At 46.9% G+C, this 23,599-nt stretch overlaps 1 protein-coding gene across 2 annotated transcripts in view; it reads right to left on the bottom strand.

The window, feature by feature from the left end:
- CST7 (cystatin F) overlaps positions 1 to 23,599 on the bottom strand; it is a 148,805-nt gene that overhangs the window by 107,795 nt on the left and 17,411 nt on the right. For both annotated transcript variants that reach the window (XM_073557469.1, XM_073557468.1), the window contains exons 2-3: positions 7,409 to 7,569; positions 7,194 to 7,307 (exon numbers count right to left, since the gene is read on the bottom strand). In XM_073557469.1, the coding sequence (XP_073413570.1) occupies positions 7,194 to 7,307; positions 7,409 to 7,569 (275 nt within the window). The remainder of the gene's footprint in view (positions 1 to 7,193; positions 7,308 to 7,408; positions 7,570 to 23,599) is intronic.

Here is a 23,599-nt window from a genome sequence, read left to right as displayed (position 1 = left end):
CCAGCAGATGCATGTAATGCATTCGTGCCACGGTGCTCTACAGCAGGTTACCTCCCAACCTCCACCTCCCACCACTGTAGTTCCTCCACCTGCACCCCCTCCAGCCACTTTCCATCCTCCCCCTCCTATTACATCTGCACCCCCTCCAGTCACTTTTCATCCTCCCCCTCCTACTACATACCAGCAACCTGCCCAGTACCAGCAACCTCCCCAATACCAGCAACCTCCCCAGTACCAGTCATCTCCCCACTTCCAGCAACCTGCCCCGTACCAAACTCCTTCCCCGTACCAAACTCCTTCCCCGTACCAAACTCCTTCCCCATACAACTTTCCATCAACATCATCTGCTCCTACAGTCCCTGCCCAACCCTCCACTCCACCACCCACCACCTCTTCTGCTTCCCACATGTCCACCCATTCTGTAGTTTTTTCCCACACCTTCACCTCTAACTGTTCCTTCCCCACCAAGATCCCAGTCCTCTCTCCACACACCCAGTGTCGAAGTGTCCCGCAGCCCCTCCAGCAGTATTTCCACCCCACAGTACACAGAATTGTAATGTGTGTTTTTTGTAATAAAAATGCCCATTGGGTTTAAAACCTTTCTAAAAAAGTTTTTTTGCACTTTAAAAACATTTTACAAAAAAAAAAAAATTTTAAATAAAAGTTAAATTATCGTTTCACAATGGTTGTCTGTCATTTCTTTCTGCGGCGAACTATGTTTTAAAAAAAGGTTAAATACAGGGTATTTCAAAGGTAAAAAGGTATTCAAAACCAGGTATAACTGTGGGTAAATTTTAGCTTTTTGCCACAGTTGTGTTCCTGGTTGTGTTTGAAGCAAAGTATTTCACTTAAAAAGTTGTGTTTATTGTTGGTGATTTCCTACCAATGTACACAACTTTTGTTAAAAGGTGAAATACTTTGCATAAAACACAACCAGGTACACACCTGTGGCCTAAAGGTAAAAATAGTAAGACCATTACAAGATAGCCAACTTTGGTTGGCAAAGGTATATACTGTTGGTCCAGAAGGTACACAAGTTTAGGGCAAAAATCTCTCACACTCTGTCATCCCAGTGTACTCTGCCTTGAGGTGACATAAAGTATAGTGGAAAATTGTCCCTGAAACCGTCACAGAACTTCTAGTGGTAATATTTCCAATGACAACATCCATCTTCGCCAGTAACTTGCTCTTCTCTCCAACCTGCACTTTCTTCTCTACAACCTGTCAAAGAAGGGCTGTAGGAACATGCTATATCTAGTTTTCCAGTAGCCAATCCCGTTCGGAAGGCCACAAGGGTCAATTTTAAAAACCGGATCCGGCGTAATCCGTCGAAAAACGGATAGAAAAACGGATGAACCGGATGAGACGGATCCGGTTTTGTCTGTCAAGAAAAAGACGGATCCGGCAGAAAACAGGATCCGTCACATCCGGTTTTACTAAACATTTGCCGGATCCGGCGTTCCGGCACGACGCCGGATCGCGCCTGACGCCGAAAACCTGATGTGTGAAAGTAGCCCAAGTGTGACGATCTCCTAGTACTGTGTTACACTGGAGTTCCTCCTGACAGATGTTCCCCAAGAACTCTACTTGCACGGCAGACAGCTGTAGCCTGCTTCGGGGACTCTCTACTCCTGAGTCCCGGCTCTCTATCCGTGTTGCTGTTGTGCACTCAAGTCTTAGATGGGAGTAGTGCATTTACAGCCCACTACTCCACCGGTGTCTGCTGCAGAACCGTTAGTGTTCATACAACCTCGGGGACCGGGTCCCGGCCTTGCACTTAGAACTTCTAGGCAGGGTTCTTCCTCTAACCCACGTCCTCTGTGTTCCCTTTTACTCCTACGTTCCCGTACTGGTCTTTTCCCTTCTATGGAAGCTCAGGCTTCCGTTCAATGTCCTTCTCCTTCTTTCCTTTCCCGTGCCAGCTGGCTCAGATCACTGAGGCAGCTGCAGCACTCTTTCCTCCATCCCTCTTCCAGGGATCCCCACTCCTCCCGAGTGGCTTCCTCTCCCAGACTCTCCTGTCTGACTGACCTGTAATCCTAAACCATCCCGCTCTTTTATGTATTCTCAACTCCACCCACCTCCCAGCACGTCTAGTGTTCCAAGCAGGGAACCACCAAAGGTGCGCAGCTTCTCTCTAATCAAGGAGCCGCAATGAATCATAGAATCGTAGAGTTGGAAGGGACCTCCTGGGCCATCTGGTCCAACCCCCTGCTCAAAGCAGGATTCGCTAAATCATCCCAGTCAGATGTCTGTCCAGCCTCTGTTTGAAGACTTCCATTGAAGGAGAACTCACCACTTCTCGTGGCAGCCTGTTCCACTCATTGATCACTCTGTCAAAAAGTTTTTTCTAATTTCTAATCTGCGTCTCCTTCCATTCAGTTTCATCCCATTGCTTCTAGTCTTTCCTTGTGCAAATGAGAATAAAGTTGATCCTTCTACAATGTGACAGCCCTTTAGATATTTGTAGACAGCTATTAAGTCTCCTCTCAGTCTTCTCTTTTGCAAACTAAACATTCCCAAATCCTGCAACCTTTCCTCATAAGACAGGGTTTGCAGACAGGTCACCATTCTGGTCGCTCTTTTCTGAACTTGCTCCAGTTTGTTGATGTCTTTTTTAAAATGTGGTGCCCAAAACTGGACACAATATTCCAGATGAGGTCTGACCAAAGAGGAGTAGAGGGAAATAATGACTTCACGTGATCTAGACTGTATGCTTCTGTTAATACATCCTAGAATTGCATTTGCCTTTTTTGCTGCTGCAAGTCTTTTTCACATGTACTGTCACTTAGCCCTATTCCTCCCATTCTGTATATGCTTTTTTCATTTTTATTGCCCAGATGTAGTACTTTGCATTTCTCCCTGTTAAAAACCATTCTGTTAGTTGCTGCCCACTTCTCCAGTTTATTTATATCTTTTTGAATCCTCTCTCTCTTCTCTAGTATTAGCTATCCCTAATTAAATTTGCTGATGACACAAAGCTATCAGTTTACCCTCAATTCCTTCATCTAAATCGTTGATAAAGATGTTGAACAATACAGGGCCCAGGACAGAGCCCTGTGGTAACTCACTTGAGACATTCTTCCAACTGGATGTGCAGCCATTTACGACCACTCTTTGGGTCCGATCACTAAGCCAGTTATGAATCCACCTAACAGCTGCCTTGTCCATTCCATACTTAGCCATTTTTTCAATAAGGATTGTATGAGAGACTTTGTCAAATGCTTTGCTGAAGTCAAGATATACTATATCTACAGCATTTCCTTGATCCACCCAATCAGTGATTCCGTCATAGAAGGAAACTAAGTTAGTCTGACATGACTTATTAGTTACAAACCCATGCTGACTCTGTTTAATCACTTCATTCTTATCCAGGTACTGACATACATGTTGTTTAATAAATTGTTCAAAGATCTTTCCTGGTATAGAAGTCAGACTCACCGGCCTATAGTTGCCTGGGTCCACCTTCTTCCCCTTTTTGAAGATAGGAACAACATTTGCTCTTCTCCAGTCTTCTGGCACTTCTCCTGTTCTCCAAGAATTTTCAAAGATTATGGAGAGGGGTTCAAAAATTTCTTCTATAATCTCCTTCAGTACTCTGGGGTGTAATTCATCTGGACCTGGATACTTGAATTCATTTAGGTTAGCTAAGTGTTTCCTCACTATCTTTCTGTTTATAGATATCCTGGATTCTTCTATTCCCTTAATAGGACAGTGAAGAACAGTTGATGTTACATTTCCTTTCTGAGAGAAAACAGATGCAAAATAGGAATTTAAAAGTTCAGCCTTCTCAACATCCTGTCTTACCATTTCATCATTTTCATCCTGTAAAAATCCTATAGCATCTTTTACTTTTCTTTTACTTTTGATATATCCCCAAAATCCTTTATTATTGCTTTTGACATCTCTTGCAAGCCTCAATTCATTTTCAGCTTTAAGATAATCTGATCTGTGCCCTACAGGTTCTGCAGACAGCATTATATTCTTCTTTAGATATGCCTCCCTCTTTCCATTTTATAAACATTTTTTTCTTCCTTTTTAGCATGTGCTTAAGTTCTGTGTTCATCCATCCTGGCTTCCTTAAATGCTTCCTATTCTTCCATCTTTTCGGAATTGTTAACAATTGTTCTTTGAGAATTTCATTTTTCAAGATTTCCCATCCTTCCTGGACATTTTTGTCTTTAAGGATATCCAGCCATTGGATCCCTCAATTCTCTTTCTGAATCCCTTAAAATCTGCCTTTCTGAAATCTAACCTTGACGTCTGAGTTTTCACAGGTCTTCCTCCTCTAGTTATCCAAAATTCTAAAATAGCATGGTCACTACCTCCTAGGGTCCCAGCCACTTTTACCTCCTCAACCGTTTCCTCCCTGTTTATAAGGATTAGATCCAAGGTAGCAGTTCCCCTTGTTTTCTCCCCTACCTTTTGGAAGATAAAGTTGTCAGCAAGAGAGGATAAGAATTTCCTTGATCTGTTAGTTTTGCCTGAGAGAGATTCCCAACAAATGTCTGGATAGTTGAAATCTCCCATGACAACTATGTCATATTTTTTGGAGAACTTGGCCATTTAATGCATAAAGAGTTCATCCATATCTTCAGCTTGCACAGGCGGCCTGTAGTAAATGCCTACAATGGTGTCCTTTCCATTGTTCTGTCCTTGTATTCTTACCCAAACAGTTTCCACAGAACTCCCAGACTCTGAAGCTTCAATCTCTGTGCAGATATACGCGTTTCTAACATACAATGCGACACCTCCTCCTCGTTTATCAAGTCTGTTTCTTGCAAATAAGTTGTATCCTTCTAGTCTTGTATTCCAATCATGTGTGTTGTCCCACCAAGTTTCAGTGATTCCAATGACATCATATTTCTTTTCCTGTGTTAGCAGTTCCAATTCTCCTTGTTTGTTGCCCATGCTTTGTGCATTAGTATAGAAACATTTTAGTTTGTGATTGGTTTCTCTTTCTCCAATATTTTTATTAATTAGATTGTGGTTTTGCTGAACTACTCTATTGTGTGGGGTGCGAGTGTTGGAACATGGTCAGGAGCCTCCAACTTACCTGGATGGTGGGGCACCACACCTTAGGAGAAGGTGCAGTACCTCTGTGGCGACTGAACCTCAGGGGCGCCACATATCAATGGTTGACAGAAGAAAACTATGATTTTAAGCACCTTTTTTAAAGCAACAGTCTGCTTCTATAATTCATTTAGTGATATCAGATGCCTTGTCCTTGTTAACACTTTCTCCTGAGCCTATGAGAGGTTCACTGAAATTTTGTAAATAGGATATATTGTGACAGCTGAAATTCATAATATTGTGACAGCTGAAATTCAGTTAACTTGGGGGTTTTGTGATTAATTTATATGGCAGTTAATGACACTTTAATTTTTGGCAATTCATCTGATTACTCTTCATTATAGCAATCTAAAGTTAATACAAATTGCTACTATAAAACTGAAGCAGTAAAACTTTTAAGAATAGATAAAGCTAGTCAGCTCACCACACTGGGAGATGATTCTGGACTAGATTGACCTACACGGATGGTGTCAGAGAAACAACTACATGAATGCAAAGGAGGAGGAATCCAACGGTGAGACATTATTCCAGGTAAATGTATAAAAATTGACTTATTTCACCATTAAAACATCCAGGAGCGGTAACTGACTTGTCAGCAAGATAAAATGGGTAGCTGGACAGACCTATGTGGGTCGCCCTCCCAGGGCTGTGGGGTACTCGGTACCGGGCCGGTGTCAGGGGGAAAGTATCACGGCAGCCGTGACCCGGTCCGTGGCCCTGGGCGCCCAATGTCAATGGTAGTGTGTGGTTAATGGAATAGTTCGTGACGCCACCTGTGGTGTTCGGCAAGGGAGATGTTAAGCCGACGCTGCAGACAGATCCTCTGGGACAGATGGTGGGATGCAGCAATGGTGGTATAGCCCTCCACAGCAAGAGCTGTTGTCCCAGGGCAGTGTAGATGTGGGGACACCTTGATGATGTAGTGTCCGGCGCAGGGAATGTAGCAGTGCTGGCGGACGCAAGAAGGAATGGAGGACACCAGGGCTTGCAGTTTCAACGCTTTACTCACAGTTCTTGGTAACCACTGGTGCCCGCTTCCATGCCGTGTCCTCCGGGGCAGAGACTCAATCAACCTCCTGGGCAAGTTAGGCTTCTCCACTCCAACACTCCGCCAACATGTACCTTTCCTGAACGACTCCTCTACTGCACCTTTAGTGTGAAGAGCTCCAGTACCGTGGTACTCTGAAGTTCCTCCTGTCAGATGTTCCTAACAACTCTACTTGTATGACAGACAGCTGTAGCCTCTATCGGGGACTCCTTTCTCCAAAGTCCTGGCTCTCTATTCGGTTGCTGTTGTGTCCCAAGTCTTAGATGGAAGTAGTGCATTTACAGCCAACTACTCCACCGGTGTCGGCTGCAGAACCATAAGTGTCCATACAACCTCGGGGACCGGGCCCCGGCCTTGCGCTGAGAACCTTTAGGCAGGGTTCCTCTTCCAACCCACAACTCCTCTCTGTTCTCCTACTCCTTCGTTCCGCGCTGTTCATTCTCTTATGAAAGCTTAGGTTACAATTCTACGTCTTTCTCCTTCTGTTCCTTTCCTAGTGAGCTCGTTCCACTAAGACCAGTCCTCAGCCTCTCCTGACTGACTGCCTTCCTCCGCCTTGAGCTCCCCTCAGGCTGACCTCCTGTCAGCCTGCTTTCAGCCTCTCCTCCAGACTGATCTGAACTGAACCTCCAATTCTAAGCCTTCCCACTCTTTTATATCTAACTCCACCCACCTCCCAGCACATCTCGTGTTACGAAGCAAGGACCCACGAAAGGTGCTTTGCTATCCTCTAAGCCGCAATCCGGTCCATTACTGAACTATCCTGTGTGTGGGTGCAGGTGTTGGAGTGTGGAAAGGAGTTCCCATCTTACCTAGTTGGTGGGGCACTACACCTTAGGAGAAGGTGCAGTACCTCTGTGGCGACTGAGCCTCAGGGGCGCACATATGCATTTAGGCAGTAAGCCTTATTCATGGTCTTTTTTTAGTCTCAAATTTTTGGGTATGACTGTACACTGATGACTAATCTCATCAATGACTAATCTCAGTGACATGTCAGAAGTACATTTTCAATGGGAACATGGCAGAAACGGTAAGGATTACTATATAAAGTAATAATATAGAGTTTTCTTACTCTTTTCAGAGGCCCTTTTTGAAAGTCACATTCATCCAAAATGTATTCCGTGTTCTTTTTACAGACTGTTCTTGCCAACTTGGCATTTAGCATATACTTGATTCCTTTCACAACCTGTAAGAAAAAATATAAACAATTTACATGTTGCATAATGCTGTATATAAGAAACAGGGGCAGAGTGTGTATCTACACAAGTAATGTTACATAGTTCACACCTGAATCATGGCTTTTTGGATTTCTAATTCTTTGGAAAGATAGATATCATTGGACATGTTATTGAAGGCATAGACTGTTATTCTCATTGCTTTCTTTACTTCAGGGTCATTAGTGCTTGCATTTTTGGGAAAGCCGGGGTGTACAGTGAACGGGAGGAAGTCTAGAATATAAAAAAGAGAAAACACTTCAGCCATTAGCATTACAATACAGCAAAATAATTGAATACTAAACCATTCACCACCTTACATTTTTTATTTTACTCATTTATATAGCGCCATCAACTGCACAGTGCTTTACAGACATTATTGGCACTGTCCCCGATGGGGCTCACAATCTAATTTCCCTATCAGTATGTCTTTGGAATGTGGGAGGAAACCGGAGTACCCGGAGGAAACCCACGCAAACACGGGGAGAACATACAAACTCCTTGCAGATGTTGTCCTTGATGTGATTTGAACCCAGGACTCCAGCGCTGCAAGGCTGCAGTGCTAATACCTTTAGATCATCTTAGATTAGAATTGCTTCAGGCAGCATTTCCAGTATTGTGTATGTGTCCATAGGTCTCAGACAATTTTGCACACGTGTGCAAAACTAACTTCTCGCAAAAGACAATGATGGACCTTGTGTTTTCAACAGCGTTGGTGTGAATTGATTCTTTGGACCTAATTCACCGGCTAGCTCAGTAATCCTTACCTACTGGAAAGGAGGAGTCCAGATAACCGCCTCCCACCTGTCGGCATCTGCGGCTCTTCTTTAGATTAGCCAGCTTGGCACAACGTCACATGTGCATCATGCCACGATGAAGAAGTTACACCAGAATGAATAAACACAAGATGAGCAGAGGATGCCAGTAGGTAGGAGGTGGTTCTCAGGCATATTTACAGTAGCCACAGATAACTACGTGGACCGCTAGAATTTAACAACCATAATTTTCAAGTTATATAGCATTTATGATTCAATTTAGAGCCAGATTCTGACTTGACATTAACATTACTGTTTAAGCTATTTTTGAGAAGCTTTGGCTTTCATTGGGTTTTTGTTATGCTACTGCTAAAAGGTAATCTGTCAGCAGTTCATGGGAGTATTCATCAGCTGCTGCCACCACTATATAATAAATATATAAAAAAAATATTGGGTTCTCCCCAGTATTTTTAATAACCAACCAGGCAAAACTAACAGCTGCGGGCTGCACCCTCAACAGTCAGCATTAGCAAGGTTAGTTATCAAGAATACAGGGGTCCCCATGCCGTATTTTTAAATAAATAATAAAAAAAAAAAAGGTGTGGGGTCCCCTCCATTTTTGACAACCAACCAAGCTAAAGCAGACAGCTGGGGGCTGGTATTCTCAGGCTAGTAAGGAGCCATGGATATTGGCCCTTCCCAGCCTAAAAATAGCAGCCTGCAGCCACCCCAGTAAAGGAGCCTCTATTAGATGTACCAATTTTGCCGCTTTGCCCGGTTCACCCACTTGGCCTGTGGTGGTGGCAAGTGGGGTTGATGATATCACCTGACAATACAAGCCCATGGCTTAACATTGGAGAGTATTAATAAACCAAAATTATATTTACCAAGTACCCTATATTGTTTTCATGCACTAGTACTGCTGTTTATTTATTGTAGGGTATTTTCTTTTTAAGTTGTAACAGTTTCTAGCATATTCTATTATATTTATTTTTGTCCTAAACAGAGATTGGCAGGAAACAGAACAGAAAAGAACATTAAATGGGAGGTTTTTATCTATTTTATGACGTGCAGAATATGAATTTTTTTTTATAAAGATATGAAAAGTGAGATAAACTGTGGCGGTTTATCTGCAGGTCACCACCCTATACAGAATAGCTGACTGCAATGATTTCTGATACCTCTTCAAGCTACGAGTACTTTCTAATACACAGATGAAAACAGCACAGCATCAATATGCAAAGTATTTGTATAGAGCGTGTGTGCTTTAGTGCATTAGGTCTCATTCAGACATCAACGATTTTACTTCTATGTAAAAATACCAAATGTTTTTCACCAGAATTTTGGATCAGTGTTTGGTCAGTGCAGGCTTAGACTTTCCCACCGCAGAATCCTCCAGTGGGCCCCTGTGAAAGAGTGGGCCACCACCAACTTATATAAGCAGAACATGGCACAGTGTTATGATTTGGTCACCGAGGAGAAAAACAAGACCAAGCTAAGCTACAGAAAACCAGAGAGGTTGGTAACTAAGCGGATTGCAGACCCCTGATCTTATCCACACAGCTAGCAGAAGCCGTGGAGCGTGCCTACGATGATTCTAGATGCCTCGACACAGCCGGAGAACTAAATAAGCCTAAAGCAAGAAAAGGGGAAATCTAAACTGCCCCAGAGCAGATCCCAAAGGAATAGACAGCCCCCAAGCATATATTGTCGGTGAGAAAAAATGAAAACACAAACACAGGTAGGAAAATAGGCTGAGCAAACGATGGGGCCCACACTAACTAGAAAGGCCAGGAAAGGGAAGACATTATCTGCAATCACGCAAAAAACCCTGCAAAAATGTCCAACACTTCTGATAGCAAAAACTCTGAAGTCACTAGACTTCTCCCACTATATCAGCACATTCTGAAAGCAGAGCAAAAAGAGGCCAATCTAATAAGGGACAAAAAACAAACTGACACAAACAGTAACATAAGGATGGAAATTCAGCACAGCCCCAGCCGGGGCTGGCTGACCACACAAAACTGAATAAACAAAACTAAAATCAAATGTGAACAATAGCAAAGAACACTTAGCTTGAGCATGCAGGGATGGAACTGGAAACTAAGACCTCAGGAGGCAGGAAAAATCACCAGCAGGGATAGAGGGAGTCGGCTGTCTTAAATTCAGTCAGAGACTCCACATGTCCAATCGTCGTCCTCATTATCAGGTGGCAGGCCTCTGTCAACTAGATCAGCTCCATTACCTCCTCTAACCACCAGAGGGAGCCCGGAAAAAGAACTCGTGACTCCTCTGTCAATACAACCAGCTCCACTAGCTCCACCAGCTTTATGTTTGGGATCATTGTCTTGTTGGAAGACAAATCTCCGTCCCAGTCTCAGTTCTTTTGCACACTCCAACAAGTTTTCATCAAGAATGGTCCTGTATTTATCTCCATCCATCTTCCCATCAATTTTAACCATTTTCCCTGTCCCTGCTGAAGAAAAGCAGGACCAAACCATGATGCTGCCACCACCATGTTTGACAGTGGGGATTGTGTGTTCAGGGTGATGAGCTGTGTTGCCTTTACGCCAAACATATCATTTGGCATTGTTGCCAAAAAGTTCCATTTTGGTTTAATTTGACCATAGCACCTTCTTCCACATGTTTGGTGTGTCTCCCAGGTGGCTTGCTGCAAACTTTAAACAACACTTTTTATGGATATCTTTGAGAAATGGCTTTCTTCTTGCCACTCTTCCATAAAGTCCAGATTTGTGCAGTGTACGACTGATTGTTGCCCTATTCACAGACTGTCCCACCTCAGCTATAGATCTCTGCAGCTCATCCAGAGTGATCATGGGCCTCTTGGCTGCATCTCTGATCAGTCTTCTCCTTGTTTGAGATGAAAGTTTAGAGGGACGGCCGGGTCTTGGTAGATTTGCAGTGGTATGATACTCCTTCCATTTCAATAAGATCGCTTGCACAGTGCTCCTTGGGATGTTTAAAGTTTTGGAAATCCTTTTGTATCCAAATCCGGCTTTAAACTTCCCCACAACAGTATCACGGACCTGCCTGTTGTGTTCCTTGGTCTTCATGATGCTCTCTGTGCTTCCAACAGAACCCTGAGACTATCACAGAGCAGGTGCATTTATACAGAGACTTGATTACATTTATCATCATTAGTCATTTAAGACAACATTGGATCATTCAGAGATCCACAATGAACTTCTGAAGTGAATTTGCTGCACTGAAAGTAAAGGGGCTGAAAAATATTGCATGCCCCACTTTTCAGTTGTTGAATTTCCACAAAAATTTTAAAAAAATATTTTTTGATTGCCCGTTATTGCATTTTATAATAATAATACATTTTATTTCTATAGTGCCGACATATTCCGCAGCACTTTACATTTCAAAGGGGATTTGTACAGACAATAGACATTACAGCATAACAATAATCACATAGATTATAACAAATACCAAGAGGAATGAGGGCCCTGCTCGCAAGCTTACAGTCTATGAGGAAAGAGGTAGACACGAAAGGTGGGTGGTAACAGTTGCCCTGATTGTATGGACCAGCCATGATGTTAAGTGTGTAACAGTACAGACACAGAGGGCTAATGGATGCATAAAGCATGTGGGAACATGATGCGGGGAACCTGGTTATGGTAAAACCTTTTGGCTGAGCCACACAGGGATAGATTAGGTTAATGTGTTGAGGCGATAGGCCAGTCTGAATAAATGTGTTTTCAGGGCACGCTTAAAATTGTGGGGATTGGGGACTAAACGTATTGACCTGGGAAGTGCATTCCAAAGAATTGGCGCAGCATGTGTAAAGTCTTGGAGACGGGAGTGGGAGGTTCTGATTATTGAGGATGCTAACCTCAGGTCATCAGCAGAAAGGAGGGTGTGGGTAGGATGGTATACTGAAACAAGGGAGGAGATGTAGGGTGGTGCTGAGCCATGGAGGGCTTTGTGGGAGAGGGTAATAAGTTTATACTGAATTCTGGAGTGGATGGGTAGCCAGTGTAATGACTGGCACAAGGTAGAGGCATCGGTGTAACGATTGGTGAGGAATATGATCCTGGCTGCAACATTCAAGACAGATTGGAGAGGGGAGAGTTTTGTAAGAGGGAGACCGATTAGAAGAGAGTTACAATAGTCGAGACGAGAATGAATTAGAGAAACAGTAAGAGTTTTTGCAGAGTCAAAAGTAAGAAAAGGTCGAATTCTAGAAATGTTTTTGAGGTGCAGATGACAAGAGCGAGCCAGTGATCGAATGTGGGAGGCAAAGGAAAGCTCGGAGTCAAGTATGACCCCAAGACAGCGAGCATGTTGCTGGGGAGTAATAGTGGAATCACACACAGAAATGGCAATGTCGGGTATAGGTACATTAGTAGAGGGAGGAAACACAAGGAGTTCAGTCTTTGACAGGTTCAGTTTCAGATATAGTGAGGACATGATGTTAGACACAGCGTTTAGACAATCGCCGGTGTTTTCTAGAAAGGCTGGCGTGATGTCAGGAGAAGAAGCGTATAATTGGGTGTCATCAGCATAGAGATGGTACTGGAAACCAAATCTACTGATTGTTTGACCAATAGGGGCAGTGTACAAGGAGAAGAGGAGGGGGCCTAGAACCGATCATTGAGGAACCCCAAAAGTAAGGGGAAGGTGAGAGGAGGAGGAACCGGCAAAAGATACAGTAAAGGAGCGGTCAGAGAGATAGGAGGATAACCAGGAGAGAACGGTGTCCTTGAGGCCAATGGAACGGAGCATAGTGAGGAGGAGCTGATGATTCACAGTGTCGAATGCTGCAGAGAGATCCAAGAGAATTAGCATGGCGTAATGACCATTTGATTTAGCTGTTAGTAGATCATTAGAGACTTTAGTGAGGGCAGTTTCAGTAGAGTGTAAAGAGCGGAAACCAGATTGGAGAGGGTCGAGAAGAGAGTTATCAAAGAGATAGCGTATAAGACGGGAGTGGACCAGGCGTTCCTGGAGTTTAGAGATGAAGGGAAGATTAGAGACATGTCTATAGTTAGTGGCACAATTTTGGTCGAGGGATGTTTTTTTAAGTAGTGGATGTATGATGGCATGCTTAAATGAGGAGGGAAAGATGTTAAATATTTTAGTTAGGTGAGGGGTGACAGCAGGGGAAAGGGACTGGAGGAGATGTGATGGAAATGGATCACTGGTGCAAGTGGTTGGGCGAGAAGATGCAAGGAGCCTGCTTACTTCTTCTGTGACTGGTTCAAAATCAGAGAGTGAGCTAGATGCAGTGGGGGAGGGAGGACAGTGCATGGTATGAGGTGATTGGGAGATAATTTCCTGTCGAATCTGGTCAATTTTTTCTTTGAAGTAATTGGCCAGATCGTCAGCTCGGAGCTCCTGGTTGGGGCCTGTACTCTTGGGTTGAGTAGAGAATGAAAAGTGTCAAAGAGACGTTTCGGGTTATTGGACAGTGAGGTGATGAGGGTGTTGAAATAGGTTTGTTTGGAGAGGTGAAGGACAGTGTTGGATGTTCTAAGCATAACTTATAATGGATGAAATCTTCGTGTAGATTGGATTTTCTCCACAGACGTTCGGCGCACCTGGAGCACCATTTTATTGCAAAGTAGCGGCAACCAAAAAACCGTAATTCTGGCGTTTTGAATTTTTATTGCTACACCTTCTACCAATCAGGTATTTTTTTTTTTATATTGATAGATCAGGCGATTCTCATTGCTTTGATAAGACGGATTACTTAACGGTAATGCTCTTTTAATGAGTCCACGACAGCACCCACTGGAGGTATCGGATGCGCCCCATTGGAACAGGAAACCCTACAGAAAGATAAAAGGGAGCGCCTTTCATCCTCAGTTTTGTATTTCAGAGTACCAGGAGGACCGCCAAGAGTTAGGCAATATTCTTGCATTTCTCGATTTTATTTCTTTATATTAGGAGATACACTTTAATATGTGGTGTATTTATCGCTATTGTTATCTTTATAGAGAGGGAAGTGAGCGGGTGTGTTACACCGCTCCGCCATACTCACCCGGCCTCCGCTCCCACGCCGCAGCCTCTCTCCACCCGACGGCCGCGGCGGTCACCTGAGACAGGCCCGCGACCGATGCCTTCCCTACATGCTATGCGCATGCGCCATAGGCCGCGGCCGCGCCTCCTTCCTGCTTCTTATGCTCCGGCTGTGCCCTGACCCGGAAGCACCTTTGGACCAATGGCTGACCAAAACGGGGCCATATCAGGCCGCTTCCCCCTGAGGGAGGCGCCTGATCGTTGTGTTTCCTGACACTCTGGCCTCGCTCCATCGTGCACACTCTGCTCCTGCAGGTCCTGTCTCGGCTGCTCCTCACAGCAGCTTCTCAGTCCTGCTACTCGTGTTCCTGGTTACCTACTCCAGTCCTGCCTTCAGTGTTCCTGCCGTCCTACTCCAGTCCTGCCTTCAGTGTTCCTGTCGTCCTACTCCAGTCCTGTCTTCAGTGCTCCTGCCGTCCTACTCCAGTCTCAGTCTTACTCCGGTCCATCCTGAGCCGCCCCTCTCGGTACCGGCTACCGTGGTACTCGAACCCCTGGGCCTGCTCCTAACGGTCCCTGTATAGGGGTCGGTTCCACCTGGCAGCTCACCCGGGGTCCCTCGGTGCCACGGTCCAGAGGGTCCACTCTCGGAGTTCCCGCTCCTGACCACCCGCGCTAACAGTACGATCAGGCCATGGACTCCGCCGGTACTATGGCTGCTACCCAGAAAGAGTTGCTATTCCTACGGGAGAATCAGGGGCGCATTATGTCAATCATGAAGTCGATGGACACCCGTTTGTCGGCCTTGCAGGTGGCCGATCCTGGAAATGCCAATCAGCTGGCCAGTCTCCAACAGGAGCTGGGTCAGCAGCAAGATACTCAAACCCACATTTTGTCCTACATGGCCTCCTTTGATAGTCGCTTGTCGGCCCTCCAGGCTGCCGCTGCAGTGCCGAATCCTCCCCCTGCGTCTACTGCTCCTCCGACGCCCCGCCAAGCCGCCTCGTTTCACCGGGGATCCCAAGCTCTGTAGGGGGTTCTTAAATCAGTGTAGTCTCCACTTTGAATGGCTGCCGCAGCAATATCCCACGGACCGGGCCAAAGTGGCCTTCATCATGTCCCATCTGGAGGGAGAGGCCCTTTCTTGGGTAAACCCGCTCTGGGAACGTGACGACCCGGTCGTTTCGAGTCTCCCGGTTTTCCTGGATACGTTTCGTAAGGTTTTCGATGAGCCGGGCCGGTTAGCCTCTCTCACTGAGTCACTCTTTAACTTACACCAGGGCTCTCTCACGGTCGGACAGTACGCTATTCGCTTTCGCACTATTTCCTCCGAGCTCGGCTGGAATAACGCAGCTTTGGTGGGGGCATTCTGGCACGGTCTTTCTAGTAAAATAAAGGATGAACTCGCAGGTCGAGATACCCCGTCCACCTTAGAGGACCTTATCTCGCTGGCTACCCGCATTGACCTGCGCTTCCTGGAGCGCGCTCGGGAGTCAGTGAGAGACAGGCGCTCCTCCAGGTCAGTTTCTCCTTTCACTCAGTCGGCCAGCTCACGTTCAGTCGGATCTTCTTCCCTCTCTTCGGGTGAGCCCATGCAGATAGATCATCTCAGGTTGGCCGAGTTACGTCAGAGAGAGAGACGGGCACAAGGTCTGTGCCTCTATTGCGGTCATTCGTCACACTATATCCGCACCTGCCCTAAGAGACAGGGAAACAACTCCACCTAGGTCAGGTAAGAGAGGCCTTCCTAGGTGATGATGATGATTCCTCTCAACCCCTTACGATTTCTGTGCTTTTGGTTTCAGGAGGGAGGCGTGGTTTCGAGGTAGCCTACGTGGATTCGGGCTCAGCGGGTAACTTCATTCGGCCGGAAGAGGTAGACAAATACTAAATTCCTGTAGTCACTCTATCTAACCCAATTCAGATTGCCACCGTGGATGGCAAACCGCTACAGGTGACCGTCACCTTGGTCACTGAAGAGGTGGAATTGCAAATCGGAGCCTTACATCGAGAGAAGATAGCCTTTTACGTTTTACCTAAGCTCTCTCACGCCATTCTACTCGGTCTTCCATGGTTAAGGACTCATCAGCCTGTTCTCGACTGGTCTTCTGGGGAGATACTCCGCTGGGGGCACCCGTGCCAAGCTCACTGTCTGACTCCTGTCCGCCTGGCGGCCGCTCCACGGTCACCTCCAGACCTCCCGGGTCTTCTTCCAGCTTACAGCTCCTACGCCGATGTTTTTGATAAGAAGGAAGCGGAGGTCCTCCCTCCACACCGGCCGTTTGACTGCCCAATTGAACTTGTTTCTGGTTCAACCCCCCCAAGGGGCAGAATCTACCCTCTGTCTCCCGCGGAGACCACCGCCATGTCTGAGTACGTCCGAGAGAACCTCACCAAAGGCTTTATACGGAAATCCTCTTCGCCCGCGGGAGCCGGGTTCTTCTTCGTCAAAAAGAAGGACGGGACTCTACGGCCATGCATTGACTATAGGGGCTTGAATGAGATTACCATCAAGAACAGGTACCCCCTTCCACTCATTCCAGAACTGTTTGACCGTCTCAGAGGGGCTCGGGTCTTTACCAAGCTGGACCTCAGAGGAGCCTACAATCTGGTCCGTATCCGTGCAGGTGACGAGTGGAAGACCGCTTTCAACACTCGAGATGGCCATTACGAGTACCTGGTCATGCCCTTCGGTCTTTGCAATGCTCCTGCAGTCTTTCAAGAGTTCGTCAATGAGATCTTCCCAGATCTCTTGTACTCCTGTGTGGTCATGTACTTAGACGACATCCTCGTCTTCTCGCCGGACCTTTCGTCCCACAGAAAGAGTGTCCGCCTGGTGCTTCAGCGTCTTCGGGAGAACCGTCTGTATGCAAAGATCGAGAAATGTCTCTTCGAACAGACCTCTCTGCCATTTCTGGGATACATTATCTCCGACGCTGGTCTAAGGATGGATCCCGAGAAGTTGTCTGCCATCCTCAAATGGCCTCGCCCCGTCGGATTAAAGGCGATACAACGATTCCTCGGGTTCGCCAACTATTACCGGCAATTTGTCTCCCACTTCTCCGCGATCACAAGACCCATTTCTGTGCTCACCCGTAAAGGGTCTACTTCCAAGGATTGGTCTCCTGTGGCAGAGGAGGCCTTTCTGACCCTAAAACGGGCTTTCTCCACAGCTCCGGTCCTGCATCGCCCTGAGAGCGATCGACCTTTTGTACTCGAGGTGGACGCTTCCTCGACTGGTGCCGGGGCGGTGCTGTCCCAGAGAACTGCCTCCGGTCGCCTGCACCCTTGTGGCTTCTTCTCGAAGGCCTTTTCTCCATTCGAGTGTAACTACTCGATCGGTGACCGGGAACTTTTGGCCATCAAGTTGGCCTTGGAGGAATGGCGCCACCTCCTGGAAGGAGCTGTCCATCCTTTTGTCATCTTCTCGGACCACAAGAATCTGGCCTATCTCCAGTCTGCCCAGAGACTAAACCCTCACCAGGCCAGATGGTCTTTATTTTTTGCCCGATTTGATTTCGAGCTCCGATTCCGTCCCGGCAACAAGAATTCCAAAGCCGACGCCCTGTCCAGGGTCTTCCAACCACACTAATCCACAGAGGAACCGTCACATATCACTGATCCCACTAGGATCATCACCGTGGCTCCAGTGAACTGGCTTACTCCTCCGCCTGGCAAGACGCTTGTGCCAGAGAATCTCAAGCAAAAGGTTCTTCTATGGGGGCACTCCTCCAAACTGGCCGGCCATGCCGGAACTAAGAAGACCCTTGACCTTATCAAACGTCACTACTGGTGGCCCTCACTTCGCCAAGATGTACTCGACTTTGTGGCTTCTTGTCCATCCTGTGCAAAAAACAAGGTGCCACGGAGATCTCCGTCCGGCTTGTTGCTTCCGTTGCCTGTCCCTACGGTTCCTAGGGAGAACATCGCCATGGATTTCATCACCGACCTACCCTGCTCTGCGGGCTGCACAGTCATCCTGGTGGTGGTGGATCGTTTTTCCAAGATGGCTCACTTCATCCCTCTGCCCAGTCTTCCCTCAGTGCCAGAGCTGGCCGAGATCTTCATTCATCAAGTCTTCAGGCTTCATGGACTACCTCGACGCATTGTGTCTGACTGAGGGGTTCAGTTTACCTCCAAGTTCTGGCGTTCGCTTTGTAAGCTCATGAACGTTTCCCTCGACTTCTCCTCGGGCTACCATCCACAGTCCAACGGACAAGTAGAGCGTACCAACCAGACGCTTACGGGATACTTACGCCACTTCTCTAACGCCCACCAGAACGATTGGGTCAACTTACTCCCCTGGGCAGAGTTCGCTTATAACAACCATGCTGGTGAGTCTTCGGCCAAGTCTCCGTTTTTCATTGTTTTTGGCAGACATCCTGGTGTTCCTCTCCCGATAACCCCTACCTCTGAGGTACCCGCGGCCAATGCCTTGTCCTCGGAATTTTCTAAGATTTGGGCTGAGACCAACACATCACTCAAGAGATCCGCTGATCAGATGAAGAACTATGCAGACAAAAAGAGGTTGGATTCTCCTCCGTATCGTGTTGGCGACAAGGTCTGGCTCTCCTCCAAATTCGTCCGACTAAAACTGCCCTCCTACAAGTTGGGTCCACGCTACATTGGTCCGTTTGAAATTCTGGGACGTATTAACGAAGTTGCCTACAAATTGAGGTTGCCTGCTTCGCTCCGGATCCCGAACACCTTTCACGTCTCTCTCCTGAAGCCTGTGGTGCTGAATCGTTTCCATTCCTCGCTTGATCTTGGTCCTCAGCCGGTGGGTGCCGACAACATTTTTGAAGTGCAGGACATCCTCACTGTGAAAAGGGTTAGAGGTAGGACTTTCTTTCTCGTTGATTGGAAGGGCTTTGGTCCTGAGGAGAGATCCTGGGAGCCTCGGGAGAATATTAATGCTCCCCGTATCCTCAAGAGGTTTCTTGTTAACCTCCGGGGGGGCGGCGGCTTAGGGGAGGGGGTACTGTTACACCGCTCCGCCATACTCACCCGGCCTCTGCTCCCACGCCGCAGTCGCCCTCCGCTCCCACGCCGCAGCCTCTCTCCACCCGACGGCCGCGGCGGTCACCTGAGACAGGCCCGCGAACGATGCCTTCCCTGCATGCTATGCGCATGCGCCATAGGCCGCGGCCGCGCCTCCTTCCTGCTTCTTATGCTCCGGCTGTGCCCTGACCCGGAAGCACCTTTGGACCAATGGCTGACCAGATGGGGCCATATCAGGCCGCTTCCCCCTGAGGGAGGCGCCTGATCGTTGTGTTTCCTGACACTCTGGCCTCGCTCCATCGTGCACACTCTGCTCCTGCAGGTCCTGTCTCGGCTGCTCCTCACAGCAGCTTCTCAGTCCTGCTACCCGTGTTCCTGGTTACCTACTCCAGTCCTGCCTTCAGTGTTCCTGCCGTCCTACTCCAGTCCTGCCTTCAGTGTTCCTGTCGTCCTACTCCAGTCCTGTCTTCAGTGCTCCTGCCGTCCTACTCCAGTCTCAGTCTTACTCCGGTCCATCCTGAGCCGCCCCTCTCGGTACCGGCTACCGTGGTACTCGAACCCCTGGGCCTGCTCCTAACGGTCCCTGTATAGGGGTCGGTTCCACCTGGCAGCTCGCCCGGGGTCCCTCGGTGCCACGGTCCAGAGGGTCCACTCTCGGAGTTCCCGCTCCTGACCACCCGTGCTAACAGGGTGCTGTCGTAGACTCATTAAAAGAGCATTACCGGTAAGTAATCCGGCTTTTTACCCTTTGCCACGACAGCACCCATTGGAGAGATTCCAGAGACCATCACCTGGGTGGGACCACCGTGCCCAAGGACAGTCCTGCCAAAGCTTAGGTCAGAAGTTGATGAGAGGTCAAGTCTATAGTGATTATAGAAGGTAGAAGGGGATGACCAAATTGCCGCCTTACATATGGCTTCGATTGGAATGTCTCCCCTCTTGGCCCAGGAGGATGCCAATGCTCTAGTAGAATGAGCTCTGATGTTCTCCGGAGGATCTTCATCTCTTGCGGAGTAAGCTAATCGGATGGCATCCCTGGTCCATCGGAATAAGGTGCTCTTCGTGACTCCGTACCCCTCTTTACAGCCCTGAAAAGATATGAACAGAGCCCTACACTGCCTCCAGCTCCAGGACCTTTCGATGTATTTTAAGACAGTTCTCTTGACGTCTAATGTGTTAAATCTCTGTTCTTCAGGAGTGGAGGGATCCCTGAAGAAAGTGGAGAGAAGTGTCTCTTGTGACCTATGAAATTTTGCTGATACCTTAGGAAGGTATGAGGAATCTGGTTTTAAGATCAACCTATCCTGATATGTTTATAGGAAGGGTGGATCTATGGATAAGGCTTGAATGTCGCTAACTCTCCTAGCGGATGTTAGTGCTATTAAGAGGGTCGTTTTGAGTGACAAGTATTTAGGAGAAATACTGTCTATTGGTTCAAAAGGGACTTCCGTTAGGGCGTCTAGAACCAAAATTTAAAATCCCAAGAAGGGATTCTAGGTATGTGAACAGGGGTCATCCGTTCACAAGCTGTAATAAATTGGGACACCCATCTATTCCGGCTATATTATGGCCGTAGAGTGCTCCTAATGCAGACACTTGGACCTTCAGTGTATTTACTGCTAGACCCCGTTCTTTACCTTTTGGTAGAGGTTCCTATCCTGGAATTATCGGAATTTCTGTGGAGTGAGAGGCTGTATAGAACTGCAGAAAATTTCTTCTCTTTTTTTTGTATAAATCTGAGTAGTAGACTGCTTCCTACTCTGTAGGAGCGTAATAATTTGTGTCTCAGAAAACCCTCCTGTTTTTAGTAGCTGCCTCTCAAATTCCACGCCGACAAGTGTAGGCTGTCCACTTGGGGGTGGAGAAAAAAGCCTTGGGAGAGTAGGTTGGGGATCGATGGCAGGACCCAAGGATCTGATATGGACATGGTTCGCAGCCATGAGAACCATGGTCTCTTGGGCTAGAACGGTGCTATCAAAATTTTCCTCGCCCTGTCCTCTCTGATCTTCCGAATGACCTGTGGCAGAAGGATTATCGGAGGGAAGGCATATGTTAGGTCGAATTTCAATGGGCCCTGGAGGGCGTCTAGTATGTCTGGATGATCCATCGAGGACAGGGTGGTGAATGTTTTTACTTGTCTGTTCTCTCTCGTGGCAAACAGGTCTACTTGAGGCTGCCCCCATAGAGCTATTATGTCCCTGAAGACATGGTGATTGAGGCGCCATTCCCCCTGCCGAAGTGTGTATCGGTTCAAGAAGTCCGCTTCTTGGTTGTTCTTTCCCTTGATGTGGAGGGCAGAAAGGGACGACCAACAATTTTCGGCTAATGTTAAGGTTTTTGCTGCAGAAGACATCAGAGTCTCTGACTGAGTACCCCCCAGTCTGTTTAAATACGCCACTGTGGTGGTGTTGTCGTCCGATAGGATCCTGACATGCTTCTGCTGAAGCTGTGGAAGAAAATGATTTAACGTATAATCTCCTGCCGTCAGCTCCTTTAAGTTAGATGAATATCGTAGTTCCTCCTTATTCCATCTTCCCTGACAGCAGCTATTCCCCCTATGGACTCCCAAGCCATGGGGGTTAGCGTCAGTGGTTATAGTATGGGACGGCGATATTACCCATGGAACTCCTGTGGATAAATGGTTACTATCTAGCCCCCATACTCGAGAAGTCAAGACTTCCTGTGATAGGGTTATCTTGCTCTCGAGGTGACCGCCAAGCCGTCTGTCTCCTGGAGGATGTGATGTTGCAGTGTGCGGATGTGATATTGGGCCCACTGAACTGCCAGGGTACAGGAGGTGAGCGACCCCAACAACGACATTGCCTCTCTCAGGGATATGCGTGGTCTGTTCATTGCTGCTCTAACCTTATCTTTGATGAGCATAATTTTTACCTGAGGAAGTAGACCCCTCTGGGTCGTAGAGTCTAACTGGAACTCTAAACCCCTCTGGAGGGATAGTGGAACAAGTCTGGACTTCTGGAAGTTGATGATCCAGCCTAGAACCTGCAAAGATGCGACCGTATTAGCCACACGTTTAGTACACTGGGCGATTGAGTTCCCGATAACTAAAAAGTCATCTAGGTAGGGCATGATCACGTGTCCTTTGACGAAGACACGCCATCACCTCTGGCATCACTTTAGTGAAGATTCTCGGTGCTTTAGAGAGACCGAAAGGCCTGGCCGCATACTGAAAATGCCGAATCTCGCCTTCTAATGCTATTGCGACCCTCAGGTACCTTTGGTATCTGTCATGGATAGGGAGATGACAGTAAGCATCTTTTAGGTTGATGCCCATCATAAAATAATTTGGAAAGAGAAGCCTAATGGTGGACCTGATCGACTCCATCTAAACTTATAATTTTTGATAAACGTATTACGTTTTTTCAGATTTATGATTGTTCTAAACGTACCATCAGGTTTGGGAACTAAAAATAAAGAAGAGTAGATCCTTCTATCCTCTTGTCCCTCTGGGACTATAACTAAGACCCTCTTGGATAATAAACTCTGAATTCCCATTTCGAGGCTTTTTTTTTTACTGGCGAACTAAGGAATGTTATTAACTTCCACTTTGGAGCAAAGAGTTTCAGTCTACCCCCTACTGGGGGAATTGACCGCTCAGTATTTATTCTCTTTCCTGAATCCTGAACTCTTAAACCTGCTTTCTCTTCTTTGTGGCCCATCTCGTCTTTCCGTTGCTTCCTCTTCCAAACGGCCGCCCTTTTAAAAGGTTCCCCTATAGAAAGGGATAGAAGAGTCAGGGAGAGCCTTCTTCCTTTCTTTAGCTTTGGCGAGTATGTCGTCTAGGGTTTTCCCAAGAGGAACTCGCCCTCGCACGGGATCACGCAAATCTTAGATTTTGATTGTGCGTCCCCCTTCCAGCTTTTCATCCAGAGTGCCCCTGGCGCTATTAACAAGACCCGCCGATCTTGCTGCTAAACGTAGGGTGTCTGCGAATGCATCGGCCATGCAAGCTGCTGCTCCTCTAATTAACGGAAGCGCTGCACGCAGCTTTTCCCTCGACACTTTCTGCTCGATCTGTTGGTCCAACTGGTGTAACCAAACGAGCATTGATCTGGCGGTGCATGTGCTGGCTACTGCTGTTTTTTTTCTTTCTTTCTTAAATCCCGTAGATGATTCCCATGACCTTTTTAATGATGCCTCTGCTTTGCGGTCTAATGGGTCAGACAATAAACCCGCATCCTCAACCGTAATAGTAAATTGGTTAGAGGTGGAGGCTACAACAGCGTCGACCTTGGGAGGTTTTTTTTTTTTATTCCGTTTTAGTAGTTCATCATTACTAAATGGATATTTCCTTTTTGAGGCCGATGGGAGAAAACTTCTCTTATCTTGCTTTCCCCATTCTCTTTTTATTAAGGCCTTAATTGCCGGTATTACTGGAAAAGCTCTCCTAATTCTTTCTGCCAAACCCGCAAACGTTATATCTTGCGTGGTTTGAGCGCCTTTTGTCTCCTCACACCCTGTAGTGTTTCTTACGGATTTGTCCAGGTTATCAACACTAT

The sequence above is a fragment of the Dendrobates tinctorius genome, unplaced genomic scaffold (assembly GCF_039654945.1).
Source record: "Dendrobates tinctorius isolate UK_male_01 unplaced genomic scaffold, ASM3965494v1 ptg000250l, whole genome shotgun sequence".
In the NCBI taxonomy this organism is placed as follows: Eukaryota; Metazoa; Chordata; class Amphibia; order Anura; family Dendrobatidae; genus Dendrobates; species Dendrobates tinctorius.
The sequence above is the reverse complement of the archived record's forward strand: the minus strand, read 5'-3'. Positions and strand labels throughout refer to the sequence as shown.